The sequence below is a fragment of the Pleurodeles waltl genome, chromosome 4_2 (genome assembly GCF_031143425.1).
Source record: "Pleurodeles waltl isolate 20211129_DDA chromosome 4_2, aPleWal1.hap1.20221129, whole genome shotgun sequence".
NCBI lineage: Eukaryota > Metazoa > Chordata > Amphibia > Caudata > Salamandridae > Pleurodeles > Pleurodeles waltl.
Genome location: NC_090443.1, coordinates 349,474,051 through 349,498,775, shown reverse-complemented (window position 1 = coordinate 349,498,775; position 24,725 = coordinate 349,474,051). Strand labels below are relative to the sequence as shown.

Genomic DNA, 24,725 nt, shown 5'->3' with positions numbered 1-24,725 from the left:
AGTGGAGGTGACGGGGATGAGGGGAGTGCAAAGTGCACTCCCCTCAGTGCACATGTGTGTTTGACCGTCTGTCTTGGGCCGGTCAAACACATCTGTGCACTGAGCTCTCTCCAGCCCAGCACTGTGTTGCCGGGCTGGAGAGAGCAGGCACAGGCTCCCAGTCTGCCTGGAAGTGCCCTGGCTGGCCGGTACCGCCAATCCTAATACTGCTCTGAGCAGTGTCAGGATTGGCCTGAGGGCAGACTGGGAGCCTTTGTCTGCTGAAGGGAAGGAGATATGTTTTAATTTTTTTAATTTTATGTTTTTGTTCTCCCCACCCCCACGCTCTGCCACTTTAATGCGCAGCGAGCCACACTGAAAATGCACCAAGAATTTGAAACTCCATCTGGCAGAAAAATTGTGCAACCATCAACAGCCCACTTCAAGAAGATTGTAAAGGCCTTATTACTAGAAAGACACTCTGAAAACATGAGGAAATTAAAATGTAACCAACACCAGGGCATTGAACCTGTAAGGTCCTCGACATATGATATCTGAGGCTGGAAAACTAAATGACAAGGAGAAACAAAAACACCACCTGCAAACCTTAAACTCCACAATCCAGCAAACAACTGATAACTACTAAGAAACTCCAGGCAACTTGTTACTCAAAGACAGCATAGAGGCTACACAGAGGTGTATCAATTTAAGTGTATAGCAAACCATATGCTACCCAAGATCTGTCATACCATAAAATGGAACAGCAAACCTGACAGACATTTATAAAATACTTGAGAAATACCCGTAATAGGATATTTGCAAACACTACTGTAAAGATAATCACTCTTGTAATATACAGTGCTCTGATACCCTAGGGTCATGTACTTGTTTTATAGAACTTTGTACAAAATATGGAGCTTTAGTGGAAAGTGGCTTGTGCACTACACAGTGGTACACGTAATTTGCTAATCCACTAACTCTACTTTTGCTATTTCTATCTTTGTACGTGAATGATTGGTTTACGTCCAGAGACTGAAAGCATGAAGTTTACTATGGTGGATCAAATGCTTTTTTGAAAATGTTTGCAAAGTTTAACAAAAGGCAAAAGTATCTCTTTCCCCCTTTGAAAGTATTAGAATGCCACAATATCAGGTGGTGCTGTTTGTCTGAATTTGAGATGGACACAGTTTTTTATAAATTCAATATGCATCACACATGACTAATACCTGCACCCAAGCCATTCTTATACCTTTGTGGGCCTGGAATAGTCTTAATTTTCACACTTGGAGGGGTGTGATGGTTAGTAGTTTTGTTTGTACAGTTATTGGTGACGCTGGCAGGGGAATTTCCTCCTTCTGATGTTGATGTGGTAAAGATCTCATGGATGCTAAGGCAAATGAAGGTTGAATGCATGGGATAGCAAAACTCACAGATGGTGGCCTTCGTAACCTCGATATTCAAGCATTACTTAGTGATAAATGTGGATTCAGGTACGTCAAGAGTGAATGTTTGGGGAACAAATACGTCTATGCTCAGGGGCAGGCTACTTTCATGGCTTTGCATGAATGTCACGCTAGACCCAGGCACCTGAGGCTGTGGATGAATAATTTAGAAGTCTTAAAGAGGAATTTCTGAAGGTGGCTGATGATGTGATTTGAAGACTGAGGAATGGTCAAATAGAAGAGTAACTGTTAACCTGCCCATCCCTGATAAGTAAACTTACAAGTGGACACGTATAGATCGATGAACCTTTTGACTCGTTCAAAGTTTTCTTACCATAGCTTACAGTACAGTGAACAATAATTAACACACAAAATCAATAATCATTAGTCGAATCAATAATCAATAGAGTCAGTAACTTCCACACACCATGACTTTTCAGCCTTGAATAACCACACCTTTAGTAAAAGTTTAGTAATTTTATTTCCGTTATTTTAACAATACTAAAGTCATGTGGATTAATCTCATTGTCAGATCAAAATGCATATAAGAACAAGATTTATTAAGCAAATAGACGCAGGTAACACAACCTAATGGAAGCTTGAATCACAATACATTCCAAAGCATCAGTGCAAATCATTAGCAAGATTAACTTTAATAAAGTTATGTAGTCCATAAGATTCAACAAAGTAATCCGTCAACCCTTTGTCTCTGTAATTTGTCAGTAGTCATGTCGAAAACCCTCATCTAGTCCAGATTAGCATCAGCATGTTGGGCTTCATGCAAACAATTTAGAACACAAATTTAGAGAACATCTACCTAAGGAAAACTAATAAGTCAGCGCTGTTGGTACCTGGAATGAAAAGGCATAAAAATACAATTCAGTCATATTGTCATATCTACCTATCCACGGTATGGATCAGCAAACAGAATCAGTCTTCGTCCTCAGGTCATCAATCGGTCAGCAACACATCAAGCTCTCAGACAGAGAGAATGAGCCCAATGACAGAATCCCGAATCTCTTCTTCTCCTCAATATCGCATCACAAAATCGGAATAAGGCCAGCGTTCTTTTCCCTCTGTCACGTTGTTATATCAAAGTCACCCAAACGATCCCCTAATTTCCAATTGGTCAATTAATCGTACATTATTACTCTACCCAATAGTTTCACTGTCCTAAATCTGTGAATTCTAATATTTCTTCTTTCTTATATCGTTGATTGGTTCGCCTTACGATGTTCTCATCATCCGGCTCATCAGGTATCAAAATTGTTGCATCTTCTCCTTCAGTCAGTGTCTTCTCTTCATTGTTCGTGTCCTGGGAAAGTACATCTAGCATATTTTACATACAATATGATACAATTGCAGAACATCATCTCCTGTCCGTTGGTTCCCATAGAAAGCTTCAGTTAAGCATTTTATTGAAACAATGAGCTTTTCAGTTAGTTTGTCAGCATTTTTCATTAAACGCTAAGAAATACAGCTTCTGCATGAGGCCTGGCAAAACTAGGCTATGACACTCGCTAAGTTAAGGCCTACAATTAAATAGCAAGAACAAAATTCATAACTCTTAATATGACATATTACTACATTAATCTAATACATTACATTTTAAATATTTCATATTTGTTAGTCATTTATTTAGTAAATTTCGTGAACACTGGTGGCCATTCTCAGAGGTCACAATTTCAAACGTGCACATTATTTTTCTCTACGTTATTCATTTTCTACAGAATTTATTATTAAAAATACATAAACACTCATTAATAATTTCTAATTAAAACATCTGCTTCAGCAGTAACATGCACATTTCATGAAAGAGGACAAGATGCATTTCACTGGAGTATAGAGAAGATTATAAGGAGTAGCTAACAAGGCAGGCAAATTGATAGTATGGCTGAAGAGAACATAAGAAGGTGCTTGGAGGGGGGTAGTCGGGCTGTATCAGTAGGGAGGTACTGGTTAATTCAGCACTTCTAGTAATGCTATACTGAATCACCTCACGAAAGAGACAGGCCCACAAGTAAGTTACTAATGCTCTCCAGTGTTTGCTGTCGTGCAGAATGCCAGGCCAACAAGGTTCCACACAGTTTGTTTTTAAGACGCAGGCAAGTGTGCCTAGGACCTACATGGTGAACATGCTTGGGGCAAGCAGGGTAGAAGAGTCATTTCTGGGTGTTTAAAAAAGGACATCTAAGCTTTAATCCATAAACAGGGAAATCTAAAGAGGAATGTGCATCACACCAGTGTTACTGCTAAATGCTCAGATCATAATACTTGCTAAGTAACTGATTGGAGTTATTGGTAGTTTGGCAAATCCGGATCTGTGCATGTTGTTACAAAAAATGATGAATCCCAGGAACCCATACAATAGCCTGCAGAGGGAGAAATCTGCAGCTGGTTTTTAGTCATTTTACCAGTAGATGAGATCATTAATGCAGCTCCAGATTGATTATGAGTTGCATCTATAGGGGTATATCAAATATTTACAAGTTTGCCATGCATGATATGACTGCAAGGAAGTGGGCGTGGGACTGAACATAGTTCTTACTCTATAGATTATGGTATTGATGATTCATCTGATAAGAGGAGCATGATCTCAGTGATAGGCAAAACATTAACAAATACCCCAAGAGGCAGTCTGGCCCCTTTGTTGAACACATGGAAACAATATGAGTGAGTTAGAGGCACTGATTCATCACATGGAAATAGCAATAGAGGCTAGTGTCAGACTGCTACATGTTAAAATACTTAATCTGGTGTTCTTTTTACATAATAGTGTGGACTGACTATTCCACATACCTTTTATGTGAGAACGATAGTATTTTTCTGCATGCCCTTTGAAATTGTTCCATGCTAAGAATCTGCTGGAATGACGCTGGCAAGACAGTGTCATGAGCACTGGGTACTGAAATTAACATACAGACAAATTGGCAAAGGCAATGTTATGTATCTTAAGGTTCTGGAGGAAGCCCATGATCTTGTATAGGATACTCTGGTTACTAGAGGTGTTCATAATAACAGAGTGTGAGTGAATCATTTATAGGATGAATGACCTGATGGAGTTTTATGATCAGATCTGGGAACTGCTTGCTTCACCCAGGGTTTAGTCAAAACTATAGAGCTGAGGTTGGGTTTGGGTGAACTTCCTCTGGGTGGAAGCTGGGTTTTCAAAGTCCTTGCTGAAATGACCATAGGAAAGCCTGAGAAGACAATAGGCAAAGGCCCATGACTGCTCATACGAGTGTACTGGAACTTGTTTCAGTGGTAAAAAGCACTACCCTGACTGAGCTATGGAAATGGAAATAAAGGAGGAGGGACTGGTTTATGGTTTGGGTTTTTGAGCATTGTTTACTGTTTGTTATTGCTCATTGTTTCTTGTATATGGGGCCGAAGCTTGACAGGATTGACTTTCTGAGAGTCTCTATTGCTGTAAACGTCTTTGTATGAAGAGTTAATTAATCATTCAGTATATGCAGGCTGCATCTGATTGAAAACGCTTGCCAGTTTGGCCCGTGTACTTTTCTATTCCTAAAAAAACATTAAATAAAGTTTTTAAAAAACAATACAAATACATGCTGTGAATCTGTGATAATAATAGGTGTTCCCAAAATGTTTGTAAAATCTTGGAGCTTATATTTTGCTGTTTTTATTTCCTGTGACAACATGTTACCCATTAAGACCCTGGTGGCTGTCTATAGACAGGGGATGTAGGATGATATCTCAACTCCATTACTGCTTCCTACAATGAGTACTGCATGCATGTTGTTGGTAATAGTGCTTGAAACTTTGAAAATTGTTTTTTATTTCCTGTTTTGTTCATTTTTTAAACAGATTTTTATTAAAATAAACATCAAACATCATCACCACTGTTCATACAATAAGAAAACAAAATTAAATCAGAATATAATGTAGACCAGCAATAGCATAATATTTGTTTCATAGGTCCCAACAAAATGAAGACTAATAAAGGGGCATATGTCAATGTATCAGGGAAATAGAAAAACAATAATGTAGCCAGCAACATAGTTGAAATTTAGAGAGGTCTAATAATAGTAGACACATACAGGTCTGTTGAAATATATCGAACAACAAGCAACCCAAATAATCATCTACTCCCACCCCCATTCCGCTGCCTCCACTCACCGCCCCCCCCCCCCCATGAAAGCTTCCAGAGATCAATGCAATAGAATGGCAGACCCCCTCCAATGCTTTCTAATTCTTGTTCTATTGCCGGTGATTAATATCGGCATAGGGAAGATGGAACCCGAGCCCAGGCATCATCACATCAGGGACTCAGAGGGGGTTCATCTGAGCCTCCTGGGAAGCACTTAGTAACTTCATCCTCACGCCCATTCTCACCTTCCTGAAAGTCGGCCAGCACTGTGTCCCATGCTCTCGCACACTACAAGGTCCTGGGGCATTTTACGGAGCAGTGCATTTCCTTCCCATGTTGCCTATCATAGTACGTCTGCTCTCCAGCTCTCTAAGCGGGGGCCCTCTGTATGTTTCAAGAGCATAGTGATTCTACGCTTAGCCAGTACCAAAGCTAGGTCAGTGAACCTAGTGATGACTATATATTTAGCAGGTCGACAAAAGAGGCCCAGAAGTCAAAACTTGAGTGTAGGTGTAATAGTGTGATCAGTAGCCTCTGCTAAGAGATGCACCACTTCTGTCCAATAAAGGGTCAGCTGAGGGCACCCCTAGCGCATATAAAGGATATCCTCTGTAGCAACATGACAACGTGGGCAAACACTAAGCCTCAGGGATGTAAGGTATGCCCGGTGAAGGACGTAAAAGTGTATTAATCTGAAACAGGCATTCCAGGAAATCTTAGGCGCCATCTCCCACATTTAAGCCCAGTCCTGGTCTGTCAAGTGGGTCCCTAGGTCAGTATTCCTAATGGTCCCGTAGCACGGCAAGGGGGAAATAGACATCCTCTCATAACGCATTATACAATCCCAAGACCAGAAGGCAAGTTTATTGCCAGATTCATTTGTTTGCACATTAACATTTAAAACATAAAAATATATATTTGAAAATAATGCCATAATGCTCTAAGAGAGGGCCACCCAACATAGATAAGGTGGGCTGTATCCATGTTAGTGTTGCAGGCTAAACATTGACTTTGTCAAATTTCCACTCAAATTTATTGTACATAATGTTCTGTTGTAAGGATATCCTGAAAATTGGTGTGGATGCTGTTCTTCTAAATGAACACTGGTCTGACTTGCTATAATACCTTCTCTTCAGTAAATTGTGATCCTGAAAACATTTTATAAATGTTGAACATTGAAATCCGTACTAGACAATAGAGCTACCGAAAGTAGCTTGTCATAACAGTGGGACTGCTCCTCCAGGAATATATTTTCATACATTGAGGTACTAGTCCCAGTTCGTGTAATTTTTGTAAATTCCCTGGTTCGTAATCCTCCTGGATTAGACACTTGACATATACGTAAACCCCATAAGTGCCTTCAGGTTTCTGGATCACATTGTGATGTTGCTCTTTTTGTTTTCTTCTAGGAGCAATTAAAAGGTCTACATCTATGTCTTACGTGGACGGCTACGTAGGAACCTGGCCCAAAGAAAAAAGGTCAGTGAACCTGCAACCAGCTCTACTCCTGAACTCACAAAGAAGAACTGCAGAGGGGAAGATTTTCCTTTAGTCCTCTCTCCCCATTCCCTCCAGGCAGATGTTCAAGCAATGCCCACCTTTGACAACCATAAAGTGTCCTTTACCATATCCTCAGCTGACATTTCTGTAACTCTCTGCCACCAGCATTCTAGACGGTGTAGCCGGTGAAAAATATCCCTGACCCACCAGTGGCTGCTTTCCTCCTGCCTCTTTGTACCATCACAACAAAATGTAATGACCCAAACAAGGTGGATGACTTACTTTTATCCCCTTAACTGGTTTATGAAGTTCCTTTTGCGCAGGGAACCCCAAAGCTTGTTAATTTTGGTGATAAGGGTAACATGAGAGGTATTTTGCATTTATTTTTTTCTGACCCTCAAAAGCCCATCAGGAGGGCTTTATATGTCTGACCCTTCATTAGCCCTAGAAAGACATGCATATATTTACCCATTTTGGTACCTACTCGGGTTATGCCATTAACTTGAAAAAATCTTTAATATATATACGTCATGGGAAGAAGGTTTCAGATACCTTGGGAGCTATGTTACGACGAATCCCACATAGTTCTATGCCCGTAACCTAGCTCTGCCACTTTCCCGTCTTTAACACGATGTCCAACATTAGAGAAAGCTGCCCTGCTCATTGTTGGGCACAGCTGCCCTTTTTAAAATGATGACGTTTCTGCGTTTCTTGTATGTGCTCCTCAACAGTTCCTTTCCGGTTCTAGAATCCTATTCTACAGAAATAGAACGCGAGGTACGACTGCTACTCTGGGACGGCACTGCACCCTGCATTTCTCTTGGTACAATGGAGACACTGCCCTTCCCGACATCTGAAAATATTACTGGGTTACGCAACTGACATTGGTGCATTATTGGATGCATCACCTGCTGACCGATCCTTCTTACCAGATGGACAGACTGGTCATGCACCCGGGGGAGATATCAACAGGCCGTATACGGGAGAAGCTCGATATACAGCTTTCAAGGGTCCTAGTGCTTGACACTTCAACTTTAGCAAACAACGCTTAAGGCATTAGGTTGAACCAATAAGATCACACAGGCTACACCACTCTGAGATACTGCCAGCTTAGTAACTCTTGGTGACCAGTCGGGTCTTGCCAAATGGGATTTGATTGGTCTGTCAAGGGTAGGTGACCTCTAGGAATAGGGGGAGGCATTTTGTTTCAAGATCTTCAAAAACACTATCAACTAACCATAACAGAATACTATTGATATTTGCAAATATATTATGCATTGTTGACTGCTCACCCAAAAGGTGAAGCCCTGCGGAGGCTTGCCCCAGAGGACAGACTTCTCGATACATACATGCCCTGCAGGGAGATCTCCCTCACTTATCAAACAAAACTCAGCAACTCCCCTGACAGTCTGACTCAATTGAGGATGCAGTGGAAGCACAATGTAATTACTTTAAAGGATGATGAATGGCAGGAGGTGCAGGCATCCCCCAGGGAGGTGGCCATATGGGCCAGATTCCGATTGGTACAGCTTAAACTCCTATACAGGACATATCTGTTTTGTACCATGTTGACAAGATGGGTGGAGCTGTAGATGACCAGTGTCGGAGGAGATGTGGCCAATCGAGCTCCTTCCTCCATATTGTGTGGAGTTGCCTTGTACTACAGGCGTATTGGAAAACAGTACTTGACTATATTAATGTTGTGTGTGGGCAGACCATGACACTTGGCCCTAAATGGTGCCTCTTTAATATGTGGGATGAATCTGATCTGGGTCGCATGGACTGCATTTGGGTCATTCTAGGTCTGATGGTGGCTAAGCATAATATTATTAGACTATGGGGGAGTCGAGTCACCGCCATGCCTTAATTCCTGGAAAACCAATCTAGATTGGGGTATGTTGGCCAAAAAAGCAGTGTACAAAGGACAGGGATGTCCCTGTAAATGGATGAAGAACTGGGGCAACTGGACCAATTATAGAGGGAACCTGTTGGATTTTGTGGGCTTGGTGGAATCTAAAAGTCTGCAGCAATCTGTAGTATTTCTCTGGGTGGTTGTTGTATTTTCATAATGTATAATAGTTTGGGAAAATATTTTTATTTTGGTTTCAAAAACATGTTTTGTTTATCCTCTTTCCATTTGATTTAGATCTTCTGTTCATGGTGTTTCCTTTGACATTTCTTTCGATAAAGACAATAGTGCACACATGTCTACACCACACAGACCGATGACGAGGTCAGTTAGCAATGATGGACTGAGCTTGAACAGCAACTGCAATACAAGACCCATTCGAAAACATCTTTCATTCCAGCCGGTGAATGGACAAAGTGACTCAGAAAGCATTGATGAAGAAAAGAGCCAAGCAAACCTTGGCGAAGCAGTGCACAGTGCTTGCCTTAGCACAAACTTGAGAAATGCCGACAGTAGCAAGTGCCATCTTCCAAATGGACCTCTCCAAAACATGACAGTGATTGACAACTTTGATGACAATCAGAATGAAACACCAAGTCTCGAAGAAGCTTTGCAGATAATTCATGAGCCCCAAAAGCATTCACAGCTTCCCAAATCTGATGAGATATTGAATGGTTTCTTCCTTCATGATCAGGAAGTCAGCCTCTTTGATTCCAACTTGAAAAGCCTCCATGACCTTAGATCCTGTAGTCCAGATATTATTGGAGATGCAAAAGGCCTGCCCAGTCCAGTAACTGATGATACCGGAATCCATGTCCCCTCGGATGACATTCCAGAAACCATGGATGAGGACTATTCGTTAAAAGACTACACTGTTAGCATGGACTCAGACATGGATGAACCATCCAAGTTTCATCCAGAGAATGAGATCCGGTCAAACTATAACAGAGAGCCATTAAGTCCATGTCCTAGCTCCGTAAGTGCCAAGTCTCAGGCAGGTAGCAGTGCATCATCAAGCTCTGGTGTCAAAATGACCAGCTTTGCTGAGCAGAAAATGAGGAAACTGAACCATGGCGATGGAAGAAGCAGTGGGAGCAGCTCTCAGAAGACAACACCTGAGGGGTCAGAGCTCAACATTCCCCATGTTGTCGCATGGGGGCAGATACCTGAGGAAGGTACTCCCTCACAGGACAGAGAAACAACTCAACTGCTGGCATCTGAAATGGTGCATCTCAGGATGAAACTGGAGGAAAAGAGGCGAGCAATTGAAGCACAAAAGAAAAAGGTAGAAGCTGCATTTACAAGGCAGAGACAGAAAATGGGCAGAACAGCATTTCTGAGTGTCGTCAAAAAGAAAGGCGACAGCATATCCCCTCTTCGAGAAGAAGCAGCTGGGGCTCAAGGTAAAAATGTTGCCTCAGACCTAAGTAGGTTACAATTATTGGATGAAAAGACCTCTCCAAACAAAGCTGAGCAGGCAGATAATAAATATGCATTAGAAAGTGGAGAGTTTGCACAGCCCAAGTGGGCAAAGTCCCCTACCACTCCTGTAGAACCTGAAAAACAATGGAACCTGACTAGTCCGACTGAAGAAACTTTGAGTGAAGGGGAAATTGGTGAATATACAAAATCCATTGAAAAGCTCAATTCTTCTCTAAATTTATTGCAGCAAGAAATGCAGCGCTTAGCTTTGCAGCAAGACGTGTTAATGCAAATGAGGGAACAACAACAGGCCTGGGTGATTTCACCTCCACAACCCTCTCCCCAGAAACAGATTAAAGAACTCAAGTCGACCATGAGGCCTACAGGATCAGTGTCACCAGTACAGTCCTTTACATTAGAATCCCCACGGCCTGTTCACCGATCTCCACAGATTACGAGCAGGAAGTCTGTATCTTTCCCACCAAAGTTACAAAGGACTCCTAGGCCAAATGAACTAAAACTGTCACCTCTGAATCGTACTTTGACCCCGCCTCAATCTGTAGACAGCCTCCCGCGACTGAGACGGTTTTCTCCAAGCCAGACCCAGACAAGATCGTTTGTTTGTTTTGGGGATGATAGTTCTGTGCCTGAACCACAAGCAAAGGAAAGTCCTTTGGAAGAAAGCAGGCCTATGGATGGGTTAGCAGTTGATGAACCAGGAAAAGAAACATCTTTAGAACAGGAGTCACAAGAATCAGAAGCAGAGGAGATTAGGCCTTACGTATCCAACGTATCAGAAGTATTAGCTGAACCTATCACGGAAACTGTATGCATCACACGGAATGAAGATCAACAGCCTTTCATGAGTTTTTCAAGTCCTAAGAATGCAAATCTAATTGAAGTTTCCCTTTCGGATTTGAAACCACCAGATGCAAATCCCCTTGGTGAGAACGATAGGGAAAGTGAACAAGAGCGTCTTGAGGAGGACCAAAAAGTGTGCTGCGGCTTCTTCTTTAAGGTAGGACTTTATAAATACATGGATTGAGACAGAGATGAAGCAGAATTGCACTCTTGATCTCACCTGACAAGCTACTAAGCATTAAATACTGTTCTGACTGGATGTTCCGTACACAGATTATGAGATTGTTTGGTCTTCAGAGTTTATAAGGAATATATTGCTAAAACACTCCGTTAAAAATATAGAATAACCAAAATAAGATTTTTGAAGCACTAAATAACCAGAGAACGCGTCTATAACATTGTTAATATCATCAAACCATAAGTAGATCTGTATTTACAAAATGATTACATTTCATTGGTATGATTTAAAATACGTTTACAGTAAAAATTAAAAATAAACAGTTCCCAGAATAATTTTAAAGAGCAGGCGAAGGAGCTTATGGAGGAGGAGGGTGATGTGGAGTTATGTCTAGGTGTCGTTTTTTAACTTTCTAAAGAAGACCTTTGGAATCAGGGCTTAAATGCATTTAAATTTCTGGAGTACCTTAATAATAATAATATTTTAATTTCTGATCAACCCTTATTGATGAGGATGATAAATCTGCCTGACCTATCCATGGGCAATAATACACTGCCCCTTCCTCTTCTCATATCACTCTTTTATGCAAAACTGGGGCAGGACTATGTAAGTGTTAATTGTTTGCACACTATTATTTCATGATGACAGTAATTAGGTTCATTATGTTTTTTCTTGTTTGCACCCTACCAGTTCAGTTTAATAATATATTTAATAAGATGTAGAGAAAACCAGGTAAACTACACTATCATGCACTACACTTTAGCATTAGATAGAAACAAAACTACAGAATTACTTATGGTATGCTTCTGGAGTTTATGAAAATATTTTGAGATGTTGTTCTTCAATTTTGTTTGGGGGGGCTGGCAAGAATAAAAATGAAAAATGAAAACATCATATCACATTATTATATCCATGCAACTATATTACAATGTCCTTGTAACAAAACAGCATAGTTTAAAAATCGACAGGTATGCAACACTTTTCAACAAGAATAGGCAATCACAGTCGTCATGGCAATGAAAATGTAGGCTTGAGTATTTCTTGCTAAAGATATGTTTAAATTAAAACAAATTTCCATTTTTTGAAACCTAAGTACAACCAATAGAGGTCCTCTCTCTAGCCAGCACTATCAGAAGGCAGATGATTGTTTTGCTATTAAATACAAAAGGCTTAATTTGTCTTTGCATAGTGATACCTGAGCCCAACCTGACTATAATACGTTTCTTTCTTCTAGGACTACAAGTATGGCAGTTTTTGTTTAGAAAAAAGCTAATTCACAAAATAATGAATGGAGGCCATTTTATTTATTGAATTGTTTTGGGGGATATACAGAGCAAATCATGCACCTAAACCCTGTTTCTTGGCGTTGGAAAAATCCTGCACTACACAGTGTATGCACACTGATAACAATATTAAAGTGTCTACCGTACCAAATTGGTGGGAAATAGAAAGGTTTTTGAAAGTTTCCGAAACTTGATCTGTTCAGAAATGGGTAGTGGCGGGGCAGAGCCAAGATGGCGCCAGAGATGGATGCTCCTTGAGAGAGCTCCGTACCACCTCTGCTGAAATCCTGTTGGCACATCCTTGCGCCTCATGGTCCGGGCCTGTGGGCTGCGAGAAATGCCTCCGGGTTGATAGGCCGGGGTGAGCCGCTGATTGTGGCTCGTGGCGGGGCCACAGCAGTGAAGGTGTTCTCCTGGGTGGCCGCGAGGCCTGCGAGGCTTCCTGGCCTGCGGCGACCTTGGAGACTGCATCGGCGGAGGAGAGTACGCTGAGAGCTGAGAGATGGGCTGGGGTCCCAGGGCCCGAGTGATCGTGAGGGGCCCCCCTTTCGGACTGGAGTCAATGATGATCCACACTAAGAGGGAGTAGAACACAAGCAGTAAGGGCCTGGTATCACCGGCGGGATCGTGCCAGGAGGGGGAGGAAGGCTGAGGGGCTCGCTGAAGTTGGGGTGCATCCCCCTTCCGAGGAAGGAGACGGTAAGTGGGTGGTGATCCCCACAGTGATTCCTAGTGATTGGAGTGGCCTGGAGCCTTGTAGGTGCCGGTGGCTGAGAAAAAACGAGCTGAAGTGGATCAGTCACCCCAAGGGGGGCCAGATAAGCCATCTAGGGGACCCCCCCTTCCCTGCCCTGATAGAGACCAAAACTTACTGCTTGAGAGATGCTTTGCTGTGCAGTCAGGCAGAGTTGGGGAGATTGTCAGAGACTCCATTCCTATATGGAAAGAGATAAGGAGCCCAATCCACCCCAGAAGGGCAAAATGGACCGCTGCATGAAAGTTGTGACCCCTCTTCTGCCAGCCTCGGTCCCCCGGCAGCCCCAGACAATGCTGCCCTCCTCTCTGTGATAGAAGCCTCTAGAGTGGCCCTCGGGGGGCGCATGGGGGAGGTACGATCAGGGGTCTCCCTTCTGTGACAGGACATGCGGAATGTAGCGGAGCAAGTTACGACATCGGATACAAGGATCTCAAAGTGTCCGGGAACAGCACAAGGAGATGTCGGGAACCAGGGTCCTCAATAAAAATATAGTGTGGAAGCTGGAAGACATGGAAAAATCGGGCCCGAAGGAACAATCTGTGATTTGTAGGATTTACGAAAGGAGTCGAAGGGATAAACATGAACCGGTTTCTAGATACATGTCTCCGGACAGTTCTCCTGCCTGAGAAATTCTCTCCCTGTTTTGTGATTGAGCAAGCCCAAAGGTCGCTGGAGGGTAGGCCCTCTGCAGGCCCCCCCCAGACCAGTAATTGCCCGCTTTCTAAATGTTCAGGACCGGGACACGATCCTGGAGGAGGTATGCAAAATGGGGGACGTCTGGTATGAAAACTCCAAGATCCTCATTTTTCCAAACTATACCAGGGATGTTCAGAGACAGCGTGACTCTGTGAAAGCCAAGCTCTGCAGTCTTCAGTTGCAGTATATGCTCCTTTTTCCAGCTAAACTGAAAGTCCTGTTCCAGGGAAAAGTGTTCTTCTTTCAGTCCCCGGAGGAGGCCTGGGTGTGGTTGGAGGAGCGCCCCCAGCTCTCCGGGAGGGGGAGTCAGGAGGCTGATGATGGGCCCAGGGGCAAAGGGGGAGTGAGAGAGTGGTCTCTCCCCAGGCGCCGAAGATGACAGATAGGTGGAGGGGATATGCTGTGGCGGCTGCCACGGCGGAACATTGGTGGAGTGCATTCATCTGATTCCAAAGGGAACGGAGGCATGAGCACCCGGAAGAGAGACAGAAGAGAGGACCCTGATGCTGCCACAACAGTAAACGGTTTGAGCCCAGACAATGAGAATAGATCAGTCTCCCAATCTGCTCGTAGAGGCCATTAACTGTCTAGAGACTGATAAGGAGGCCCTGGGGGCCAATGGAGGTGGTGGGTCCAAGGAGGCAGCACTGTGAATAGGGGCCGGAGGAGTATGGACCAGCTTCTCCCACCCCGCCCCGTGCTGATAGAGGGCTCCCATATGGATAGTGGGATCTTCTTTACAGGGGCAATAACGTTTGTGTGCTGTGTGTTGAACCGAGGAGCCTCTGCTTCCTCTAGTGGGTGAAACACTTAAGTTAGTTCTAAGCCTTGATATTTGTAGGGTGGATATGCAGGGCCCCACAGTTCTATCTTGGAATGTGAATGGACTGGGTGATAGGGTCAAGTGCGGCTTGGTGTCCCAGTATATAAAGAGGCTGCAACCGGATGTCATACTCCTACAAGAGAAGCACCTCAGGGGCATGAAGCATACCTTTCTAGGCAGAGGGCCTTATGTCATGCTGGCACATGCAGGTTTTACATCTGGCTCCAGAGTGGTGGCAATCTTCATTTGTGGGTCCCCCCTTCCGCATCACACAACAATGGATAGACCCAGATGGTAGATACGTGGGAGTGAACGGGTTCTGAGGGCAAGAGAGAGGTCTTGTTGATGAACGCATACGCCCCACCCAGGCTCCAGGACCCCCATTGGGGATATTGGCAAAGATTTTGCTAGAGGTCAATTTCCAGCTTCATGTCCTGGGGGGAAACTTGAATGATGTGGTGGTGTCGGACATTGACCAATCTGGGATGCTGGGACCGTCTTGCCCCTCTACCCCACTTTATGTTTTTGCTACAGCCCTGGGGTTGTCTGACCTGTGGAGACGTGCCCATCCCACTGACAGAAAGTACTCCTACTTCTCTGGGGCCCATAAGGTCTTTTCTAGATTGGATTATATCTTTACACCCGCAGGAGAGGTGGGAACTATACATCAAGCGGAATACCTGGCACGAGGTTTGTCTGACCACTCCCCACTGGTGGTGCGTATAGGGAGTCAGAGGGGGAGGGGTCAGAGATGGAGGTTGGGGCTTGGGACCTACAGGATCGAGAGGTGGCACATGGGCTCTGGGTAGACACTCAATTATATTTCCAAGAAAATATGGGGTCAGTTGGCTCTGCAGTGGTTCTATGGGAAGCATACAAGACAGTGCTGCAGTGGTGCTATGGGAGGCAAACAAGACAGTGCCTCGGGATTGCGCCCAGGACTTTGTAGCCCAGAAGGGAAGAAAGGCGAGGAAACCATGAGTAAGTTGGAACAATAGCTGCTGGCACTTGAGGAGGCCTTGGGGCAGGAGCCGCCGCTTCCTGCACTCCGCCAACTGGAATTAGAGAGGGCTGAATACAGGGAAACTGCAGAGAGAGAGGTTAAAAGTCAGTTGTATAGTTGCATGCTACCCAGCATGGACTCTATGAGATGGGGGACAAGGCAGGGAAACTCCTTGATTGGCTAGAGAGAAGGGAGATGGAAGCGAGGTGGATACAGGAGATAGTTACTCCGGAGGGGGGAGGAGTGTCCTCAGGTAAAGACATTGCAGAGACCTTTGCCTGATACTATAGTGACTTATATAAGGCAAGGCCACTGGAAGACGCTTGTTGGATTGCAGAATATTTGCAGAATATAGTTGTTCCTGTCCTGAGGCTCAAGCAGGGGATATGACCTTGGAAGAGGTTACAGCCAACTTGGCTTCGACGGGGCAAAGTCCCTGAACCCAACGGGCTCCCGGCTGAACTATTTAAGAGTCTACGCAATATCCTAGCACCCCATCTTCTAAATATGTTCCTGGAGGCCTGAGGGCAAGGAGTTCTCCCCCCCTGTTTTGAGAAGGGCCAAGATAGTTGTTATTCACAAGGAAGGGAGGCCCAAATTGCCCTGTGCATTCTACAGACCAATCCATCTCCTTAATGTGGTGGTGCAAGTTCTGGCCATGGTACTTGCAACCCACCTTCATGACGTTATTTTCCCCCTAGTTCATAAGAACCAATTTGGCTTCATGGCGGGACCCTCTACAAGACACAATCACACAATCTGAGGTGAGCGCAGAACCGGCTGAATTCCATAATGGGCCACCTGGATCCACACATATTTTTGGCCCTTGATGCTGAGAAAGCAATTGCGGTACACTGGCCATTCTTAGAAGCCAAACTCGAGCAATTCGGATTTGGCCCTCGATATAGGGAATGGGTGAGTCTGCTTTACTGTAATCCAGTAGTGGCAGTGAGAGTGAATGGATCCTTTCCTCTGAATTCCCTAGCGCACGGGGTACTAGACAGGGATGTCCCCCGTCCCCCTTGTTGTTTTCCTTCACTATAGAGTCCTTGGCGTGTATGATCCATACACATCCCGGGGCTGCATGGCTTCAAGTTGAAAGAGGAGGAGACTGATGAGGAGCACATTTCCCTGTATGTGGGTGACATACTCTTGTGTGTCACAAGTCCTGAGGTATCCCACCACTACTCTTCCACTTGTTTGAGGAATATGAGGTATACTCTGGGTATCGAATTAATTGGGACAAATCAATGCTATATGCCCCGCAGAGAAGCATAACAATTCATTCTCTTCCAGTTCACATGCAAAGCTCAATTGAGGGATTCATATACCTCGGTATTTATATGACACATAGAGCAGACCGCTGTCAGACTAATAATTTGGGGAGGGTGATGAGAGAATGCCGAGCTGACCTGGAGCATTGGAAGAGTCTTCCTCTCACTTTGATGGGGTGGGTGGCCATGTTTAAGATGATCCCTCTTCCAAAGCTCCTCTATGTTGTGCAAAACACATATTACCAGATCCTTCCGGGAATCTTCATGACTGGAACGAGACGTGCAGTTCTTCTTGTTTGAGGGGAAACACCTGAAAGTAGCTCTCAAAGCACTGCAGCACAATCAATATGTGGGCGGCTTGTCTCTCGCAGACCTGGAGGTGTATTACTGGGCAGCCCACCTGATTAACATATATGACTGGCTGTTTGCCTCTGGGGACCATCTCACCTTCCGCTTAGAGAGATTGCAGTGGGAAGGGACATCCTGTATACATTACCTATATCGGGGGTGGGGGAGACGGCATCTCCTGCCTGCCACTCAGGTGTCCCTCAGGGCATGGACTAAAGCCACCACCATAATAGGACGGCTCCGTTGTCCCATGAGGGAGACCCCGCTCTGGGAGGAATGTTGGCTGCCAGAAATTAGTAAATTGACAGGTTTTGAGAGCTGGAACTGTATTGGTATCTCCAAAGGTGGGAGATGGGATGGAAGGGGTGACATCATGCCTTTTTTCATCCTTCCAGGCTGAGTATGAACTTAGCAAGACACAATTCCTCCGATATGCGCACCTGCGATACGCGTGGAAAACAGAGGGCCTCCCGGGAGAGGGAGTACCTGACTACACCCCACTAAAAGGTAGACTATTGATGGAAGGCCTAGACACAAAAGCATCATCTTTGAAGTATAAGACTATTAATAATAACATGCCAAACTCACTTCTAAAACTGCATAGGCGGTGGCTGGCCGAACTAGGGGAACTAGAGGACATAGACTGGGAGGCAGCGCTGTTGTTTCCAAGAGAAGTGGCTATCCGGTCAAGTCTCAGATTACTCCAATTTAAAATCCTTCTCAGGATTTATTATGATAGACAATGTTTACATATAATGGGAAGGGAGCAGCAACCGAATTGTCTTAGATGTCATGGGAATATTGGAACCTTCCTACATACAATTTGGGACTGCCCTGTGATCCAGGAGTATTGGACCAGGATTGTGGGGGAATTGGTGGGGTGGTATCGGAGCAGATTCCTCTTGATCTGGAATTTATTCTATTGGGAATTCCCAACGATGTTGACCTGCCCCGAATGAAGCTTTTATTTTGCGGCCTTTTACTGGTGGTGGCCAAGAGGAATATTGCCTGCTTCTGGGGCTCTGAGATGTGTCCCACTGTGGATGTGTGGAGAAGGGCAATGGATGGGTTTACGATGGGAGAGAAGGTGACCTACACGAATAGAGGCTGCCCGTGGAAGTTCCAGAGAGTGTGGCGGGACTGGATGGCATATTACTCCCTGGATGTATAAACGCTCGCTGAGTATTGACCCGTCAGCCCATATTGAGGTCTATATGCTACCGAATACTGAATGGCCTCTAGAATATGATGTGGATAGATGGGGAATGGGACTGATGATTGTTTGGATCGATTGTGGGTTCATGTGTGTGGGTGTGGTTGGGGGGGAGGGAATTATTCGTTATATCTTTCTATTTCTGGTGCTTTGATGATATACCACTATGTAAAACTTAATTGGATATGCTATAACCTGTTGAAAACCAAATAAAAAGATTTTTTTTAAGAAATGGGTTGTGTGAGTCACAGAGAAGGCTCTGCCCAAACTGTTTTAGTCATATTTTGGGGATCATTACCCGTTTCTGATTGGCAGATCTCATCTGGTAGTTGTGATAGTGCCCGCTAAATTTGGAGTAGAATAGCGAGCAGTGGTAATGCTTTGTAAACTAGGCACAACAATTTAAAAATAATACTTTGTTTCACTGGAAGCCATTGCCTTGTGCAATCCCAGCAGCTTAGTTTTGAATTAATTACAATATGTCTACTGGTAGAACATGAGTTCTGTGTAGATGAAATTTCAGTCATCCAATCGAACTGATATGAATGCATTCAGTATCTGAAGTTTCTGAGATAGATTGAATAGATGGAGAACGTGATTTAAGAAATGAAGCTGAAAGAAACAGGATTTTAGCTCTGTGGACATTTATCTGAAGGAGTTAAGGAAACATACATTCTGAGTCACAGAACATTTAGAATAGTGACTGGTAAAAACTATCTGAAAACATATCTACAAAATCAGCTTCAATATCACTACACCTTGGAAGCATTGATGTTGGTCTTGTATCCCTGCAGGATAACCATTTAAGGGTAAAGTTATTATTATTATATCTCAAGGTCATGACATGAGGGAAATGCCTCCTTCGTGTCTGAGTGTGATTAATTTTGTTTTGCTGTGACGCGCAGTCCTAGGTGCACACTGACTGACATCACAGCAGAACAAAAGTGAAAGACCTCCGTAACCACAAGGTCTGCTTTCATTTTTAGGGTCGAGCCTGCGTTGCATGCGCTTGCGCATGCGTTTCGCAGGGAGACTCTTTTGTACTTATAAAAGGGCTCGGAGCCCTGTCAACTTCACATCAGTGTCTTTTAGTGGTTGGTGGGCTTCCCTAATAAAATCTGCTTGCTTTCATTAGTCGAAGGCACGCATATGGCATGCCTTTTCCTTTGGCTAGCCCTCCTCCAGCGCAGCGACCAAGTACCGAAAACATGCGAGGCTCGCTGTTTTCCATCGGGCTCGTGGACTTTTTTTTCTCTAATTTACGAGCCCGATCTCGCTTGGCAGAAGTCGAGCGCTTTAGGTACTTGATTTCACTTTTTCGGGTTATGTACATAAATGCACTTTTGCCCGATAGGTGAAAAGTCGGGTTAGGAGTTTACAACGCGATCAGCTCTAACATGAGCAAACGCGAGACCTGATGCATTGTAAATGCTTGTTGAATGGTGCTGGGGGACATAACTCTGCCCATGAGCACCAATCAAAACTAGAATGGAAACAATTTACCAATTCCTGCACTGTCTCTGTAGCGGATCTCTGCTCAGGGATCACCCTCAGAGGACGAACTCAGGAATCCAACATACCACTGGACACCAGTGACATGCCGATGGGGGAAGACACCCCATGAGCATTGCCCAATCCTTCCCTCTTGGCCCAATAGTTTTTCTGATCCCCCCCATCCTCACCACTGGGGCAGAAACCCAGTAAAAAGGGGCAAGAAGAGGTAGGCATCGGGCATACTTCCCACTCTAGAACAGATTTTATGCCTGTCCTGGTGGCGTATAGGAGGTGTACCACCATCTGCCCCAAAAGGCAACTAGACAGCTAGGAAAAAAGTGCAAATAATAAAATGGAAGTGTGGGCGGACCACCCAGGCATCGGGTCATGGCCCACCCTAGAAGGGGCTTATCAGTCTCTATGCCACCCCAGAGGTGGTGGGGGGGGGGGTTCCCCCAGTGTAGCCCACGCGCAATGGCAGAAAGCCCCTTAGACACCAGGAGAACAAAAGCCCCAAAAAAGAAGGGGTGGGGGCATCCCAACTTGGCCTTGGACTGTGGACAGCAGTGTTTTCCTTTTTTACAACAAATACTAAAATGCTCTTGTATTTTGGATATTTTCTTTGTTCGCTCCAGGGAAATCCAATGAAAATGTGGGTAGCTATAGAACCCCAAAGATATGGGAAAAAGGACACATATTTGGCTTAGATACCTTTTATTATATAATAATGTTACTTTTCAAATGCTTAGCCCAAATGTCTGTAATCTGACGCAGATTTGTTTATACATGGTCAGACAGAATTATGTATTAACTAGAAAACTAGAAATCGGATGATGATGTAAATTGTCTTCCACAAAAAACAAGGTCCTAATGAGGGAGATTAGAAAACATTTTAAGAAAACTTTGTAGAAACTAAATATATTTTAATCCTTGATCAGGCTTATATAAATCTTGAACGTCTTTCAAATTAAGAAAGTGATTCATACCAATTAGGTTTCCACTACACATAATCTTTGTTTTTGGCAAGTCAGAGAACATATATAAGTAATAGCTGAAACAAGAGCATTATCTCAGGTTGAGGTCGGCCTCTCAACCAATATGTTGTATTTTTTAAAATTTGCCAATGTCTCTGTGCCTGTATCAGTGCTAGAAATGTCTTTAGTGTGGCCTTCTGAAAAATTGCAGGTGATGAAACTTAAATACGTGTCTGTTTGCATCTCCTGGAAAGAGAATCCAAAACAAATATAGAGAGCTCATGAGTTTTGATTCATTGCTGCCAAACACTGTGAAAAACTGTCATTGAAAGTCTCGAAGAGTAAAATCAACCACTGCAGTATTCAAGAAGAGCTGTTTATACCCCTTGCTGTGATTGATTTTAAAGTGTCTGAAAAGACATGGGCATATAGCAAGCTCGTGACTAAAAAAGTAGCGAAAAGAAAACAGTAGATTCATGATCCCAGGAAGAGATACATTAATATTTGGTCATTTTTCAGCAGCCTGCAAGTCTTTTTTCAAAAAAAGTACTGGGTTAGTCAAACTTAGGATGCAATTTAAGTCCATCATATTCATTTCAATCCATTGACTCAATTAAAGCTATTATAACAGTAGTTTGTTTCTTACTTATTTTAATAATTAATCGAGTACCTATTCTGAAATCATGAATCCACTTTGTGGTCTACACAGTAATTTGTAACTGCAAATTCATATAATGATAGCATCACCATAAGCCAACACTTTGATTGGAAACTGTGAATGGAAATAGAGGAACATTTTGCAACTGACATTATGAAAGTCTCAATATATATAGAACAAAGTGTGCTGGAGGGAAGGGACATTCTAGCTGAATTACGCTTTCAATATCAAAAATTGGTGAATGATTTTTATTTATAAAGGTGATTGCAACCAGTTTTGATTACAGTACTTGAAGAGCTCAAATTAATAGCCTTGGAAGTTGAAATATTGCATTGTTTTCCATAACAATTGCCACTTTACTCAATTAGAAACCCTTTTAGCATCAATTAAAATGGCATCCAAGGATTAAATATGTCTGGTCTTTTGTGCTGTGGCCTGAATCAAATTTATACTGTTCCGGTGATAACATTAAGGGTAACATTTGATTTATCTTGTTTAAATAAGTGGGTGGTAGTAAACACATTATGATCTTTATTTTGTTACATAAATATGTGAATATTAGCTATTCACTAATTGTCAGGGATGCCTGCTGTGGTCGTAACTACATATGATGAATGAGTTCAATACATTTTATATAAAAGTCTGATGGAAAGCCATTGCCACCAATAGATTTTTTTTCCTAAACATTTGCTCAATCCTTCTGTGTAATTCACTTTCCTCAACCTTCTCACATGAAGTGTATACATCTCTGGTAATGAGTTTAGTACGAATTAGTGTTATTATGCCTTTCAAAATGTAACTCTGGTTGTCATGGTTAATAAGGACTTCCAGCTGAAAACCCTAGCTTCTCTGAACCCAAAACTTCAGCAGCACTTGGAAGAATACAGTGCTGCAACTGAAAGCTACTGGGTACAATCCGGAAGAAAACAAGGATAAGTAGGGAAAAAGGACATCCACAGGCAGTTGATCACCCAAGCCGGTAACATGGGTGAATTGGTTAAGATTAATGTTTATACAATAAATAGTACTGATATTTCCTTACAATATATTGATGGCACACTTGCCTCCACCAGACTGTTGGGGGTACTGGTGTTAGAAGAGGCATGGAGATTGGACCAGTGAGTGTCAAAACGACCTGATGAGGGACTAAAGGCAAGATGTCCAGCACAACACATGTACAATGTAGGGGAATGGAAACAGGACTCAAGAAAACAGCAAAGGTGCAGTGAGGAAGATGGCCAAGTTCGAATTAATGCAGGAGTCAGTGAACCCAAAAAGATGCCAGTCAGTTAGTGCTTGCATCTTGCTGCCTTTTATAGTATCTATGCCTAGAGTGACCCCCTAAAAGAAAGTAAAGTCATGACCTTAGTGATTGGTGTCTTGTTGAATTGAGTACTAGTGTGGTAACAGTCAGTGACTCTGTAAGTATCACCATCCTGACATAGGAACTAAACTGACCACGAGTCGTCAGTCTGCATGTCTATGTCTTGATTTCTACAGCCTCCAGTTCTCCTGGTGTCTTATGCTTACCAGACCTCTATCTACGAGGTGCTATGATCTTTGCAGATCCCTAGCCTGTCTATATGTCCTGACATAGGTATCTTTATCAACCAACGTTTGTTCTTCCTGATAAAGCTCAATGGAAAACTGAAGAATTACCACTTTGATAGCTATGGGGTCTGTCTGCTCTAATCCCAGCACATTTAAAAAAGAAATTCCACTATATTTATACATAGGCGTAACAAATACAGAAAGGTAAAAGCAAGGATACCGCAGATCCTTCACCACAGAAGATCAGTCCACCTCATTAGAGCAAATAATTGTGTTTGATTATAAGTCATACCCTGTCTAATTAATATCTAGGTTACAAATAGCCAAACACCCACTACCACTTCCTCTCTCCAACATGCTCAATGAACCCATGGGGTATACACTTCAAAGGTCCCTCCTGGAGCTCCATACTTTCTTCTAATTGTTGTGGCATCCATTCCCCTCATACATTCAGTGCCATAAGCATTTTTGGGGGCCCTATATTTTGGGTCCCGCTGTTAGAAACAACGTTAGTACTCATTTCCAGCTGATTGAATCTCCCATGATGCCAATATTATTGAATTGCATGTTAAAATTTCAGAAACAAGAGCAAGCAAAAACAGCCAAAAGTTCATTCTGCCTATTGGACACCAGCCAATCAGTATTAAAGGAAACTTTGAACAAGCATTGGTGAAGTCATTTTTTGCACTGGGGTCTAGCTTTTTTTTGCCTTGCAACAATATTTTACATGCAATTCAGTTGTCTTATCCTGTTTCTCTCATTGTATGAAAGGGACAGGAAGGGTGGTGTTTAGTGGACTAGTGATTAGCACACATCAGTTTAAATTATAGCTTTAATTGCCAGGTGTTTGGAATCACAAATAAATCTCCTTTTCACAACTGATATTCTAGGGCAATAGGAGTATTAAAGCACTATTCTTAAGATTGTCGCCATTACACTTTTGCTCTTTTCTCTTCAATTCTGTTTCCCTAACTTCTTCCTCCATTCCTTCTTCAATGTGTACGCTTCTCTGGCTAGACAGTGACCTCTGGCTCCATTATAGGAATGGGACAGGAAAGGAGACAAGAGAAAGGGTAGAGAGGTAAAGCCAATGGTGCAGCGAGAGGTATGAAGTAGAGGGAAACGTTGAGAAGTAGAGAGAAAGGTTTAATAGGGAGATTTGTAAAGTAATGAAAGAAATCTTGGGTAGCAAGAAAGAAGGATAAAGAGAAGTACAAAGTGGAACAGGTTAGTAGCGACAGAAAGG

The 24,725-nt window shown here is 43.2% G+C and overlaps 1 protein-coding gene across 4 annotated transcripts in view; it reads left to right on the top strand.

The window, feature by feature from the left end:
• Window positions 1–24,725, top strand: part of CAMSAP2 (calmodulin regulated spectrin associated protein family member 2) — a 452,998-nt gene that overhangs the window by 373,998 nt on the left and 54,275 nt on the right. For all 4 annotated transcript variants that reach the window (XM_069231424.1, XM_069231423.1, XM_069231426.1 and 1 more), the window contains 2 exons: window positions 6,945–7,014; window positions 9,182–11,384. In XM_069231424.1, the coding sequence (XP_069087525.1) occupies window positions 6,945–7,014; window positions 9,182–11,384 (2,273 nt within the window). The remainder of the gene's footprint in view (window positions 1–6,944; window positions 7,015–9,181; window positions 11,385–24,725) is intronic.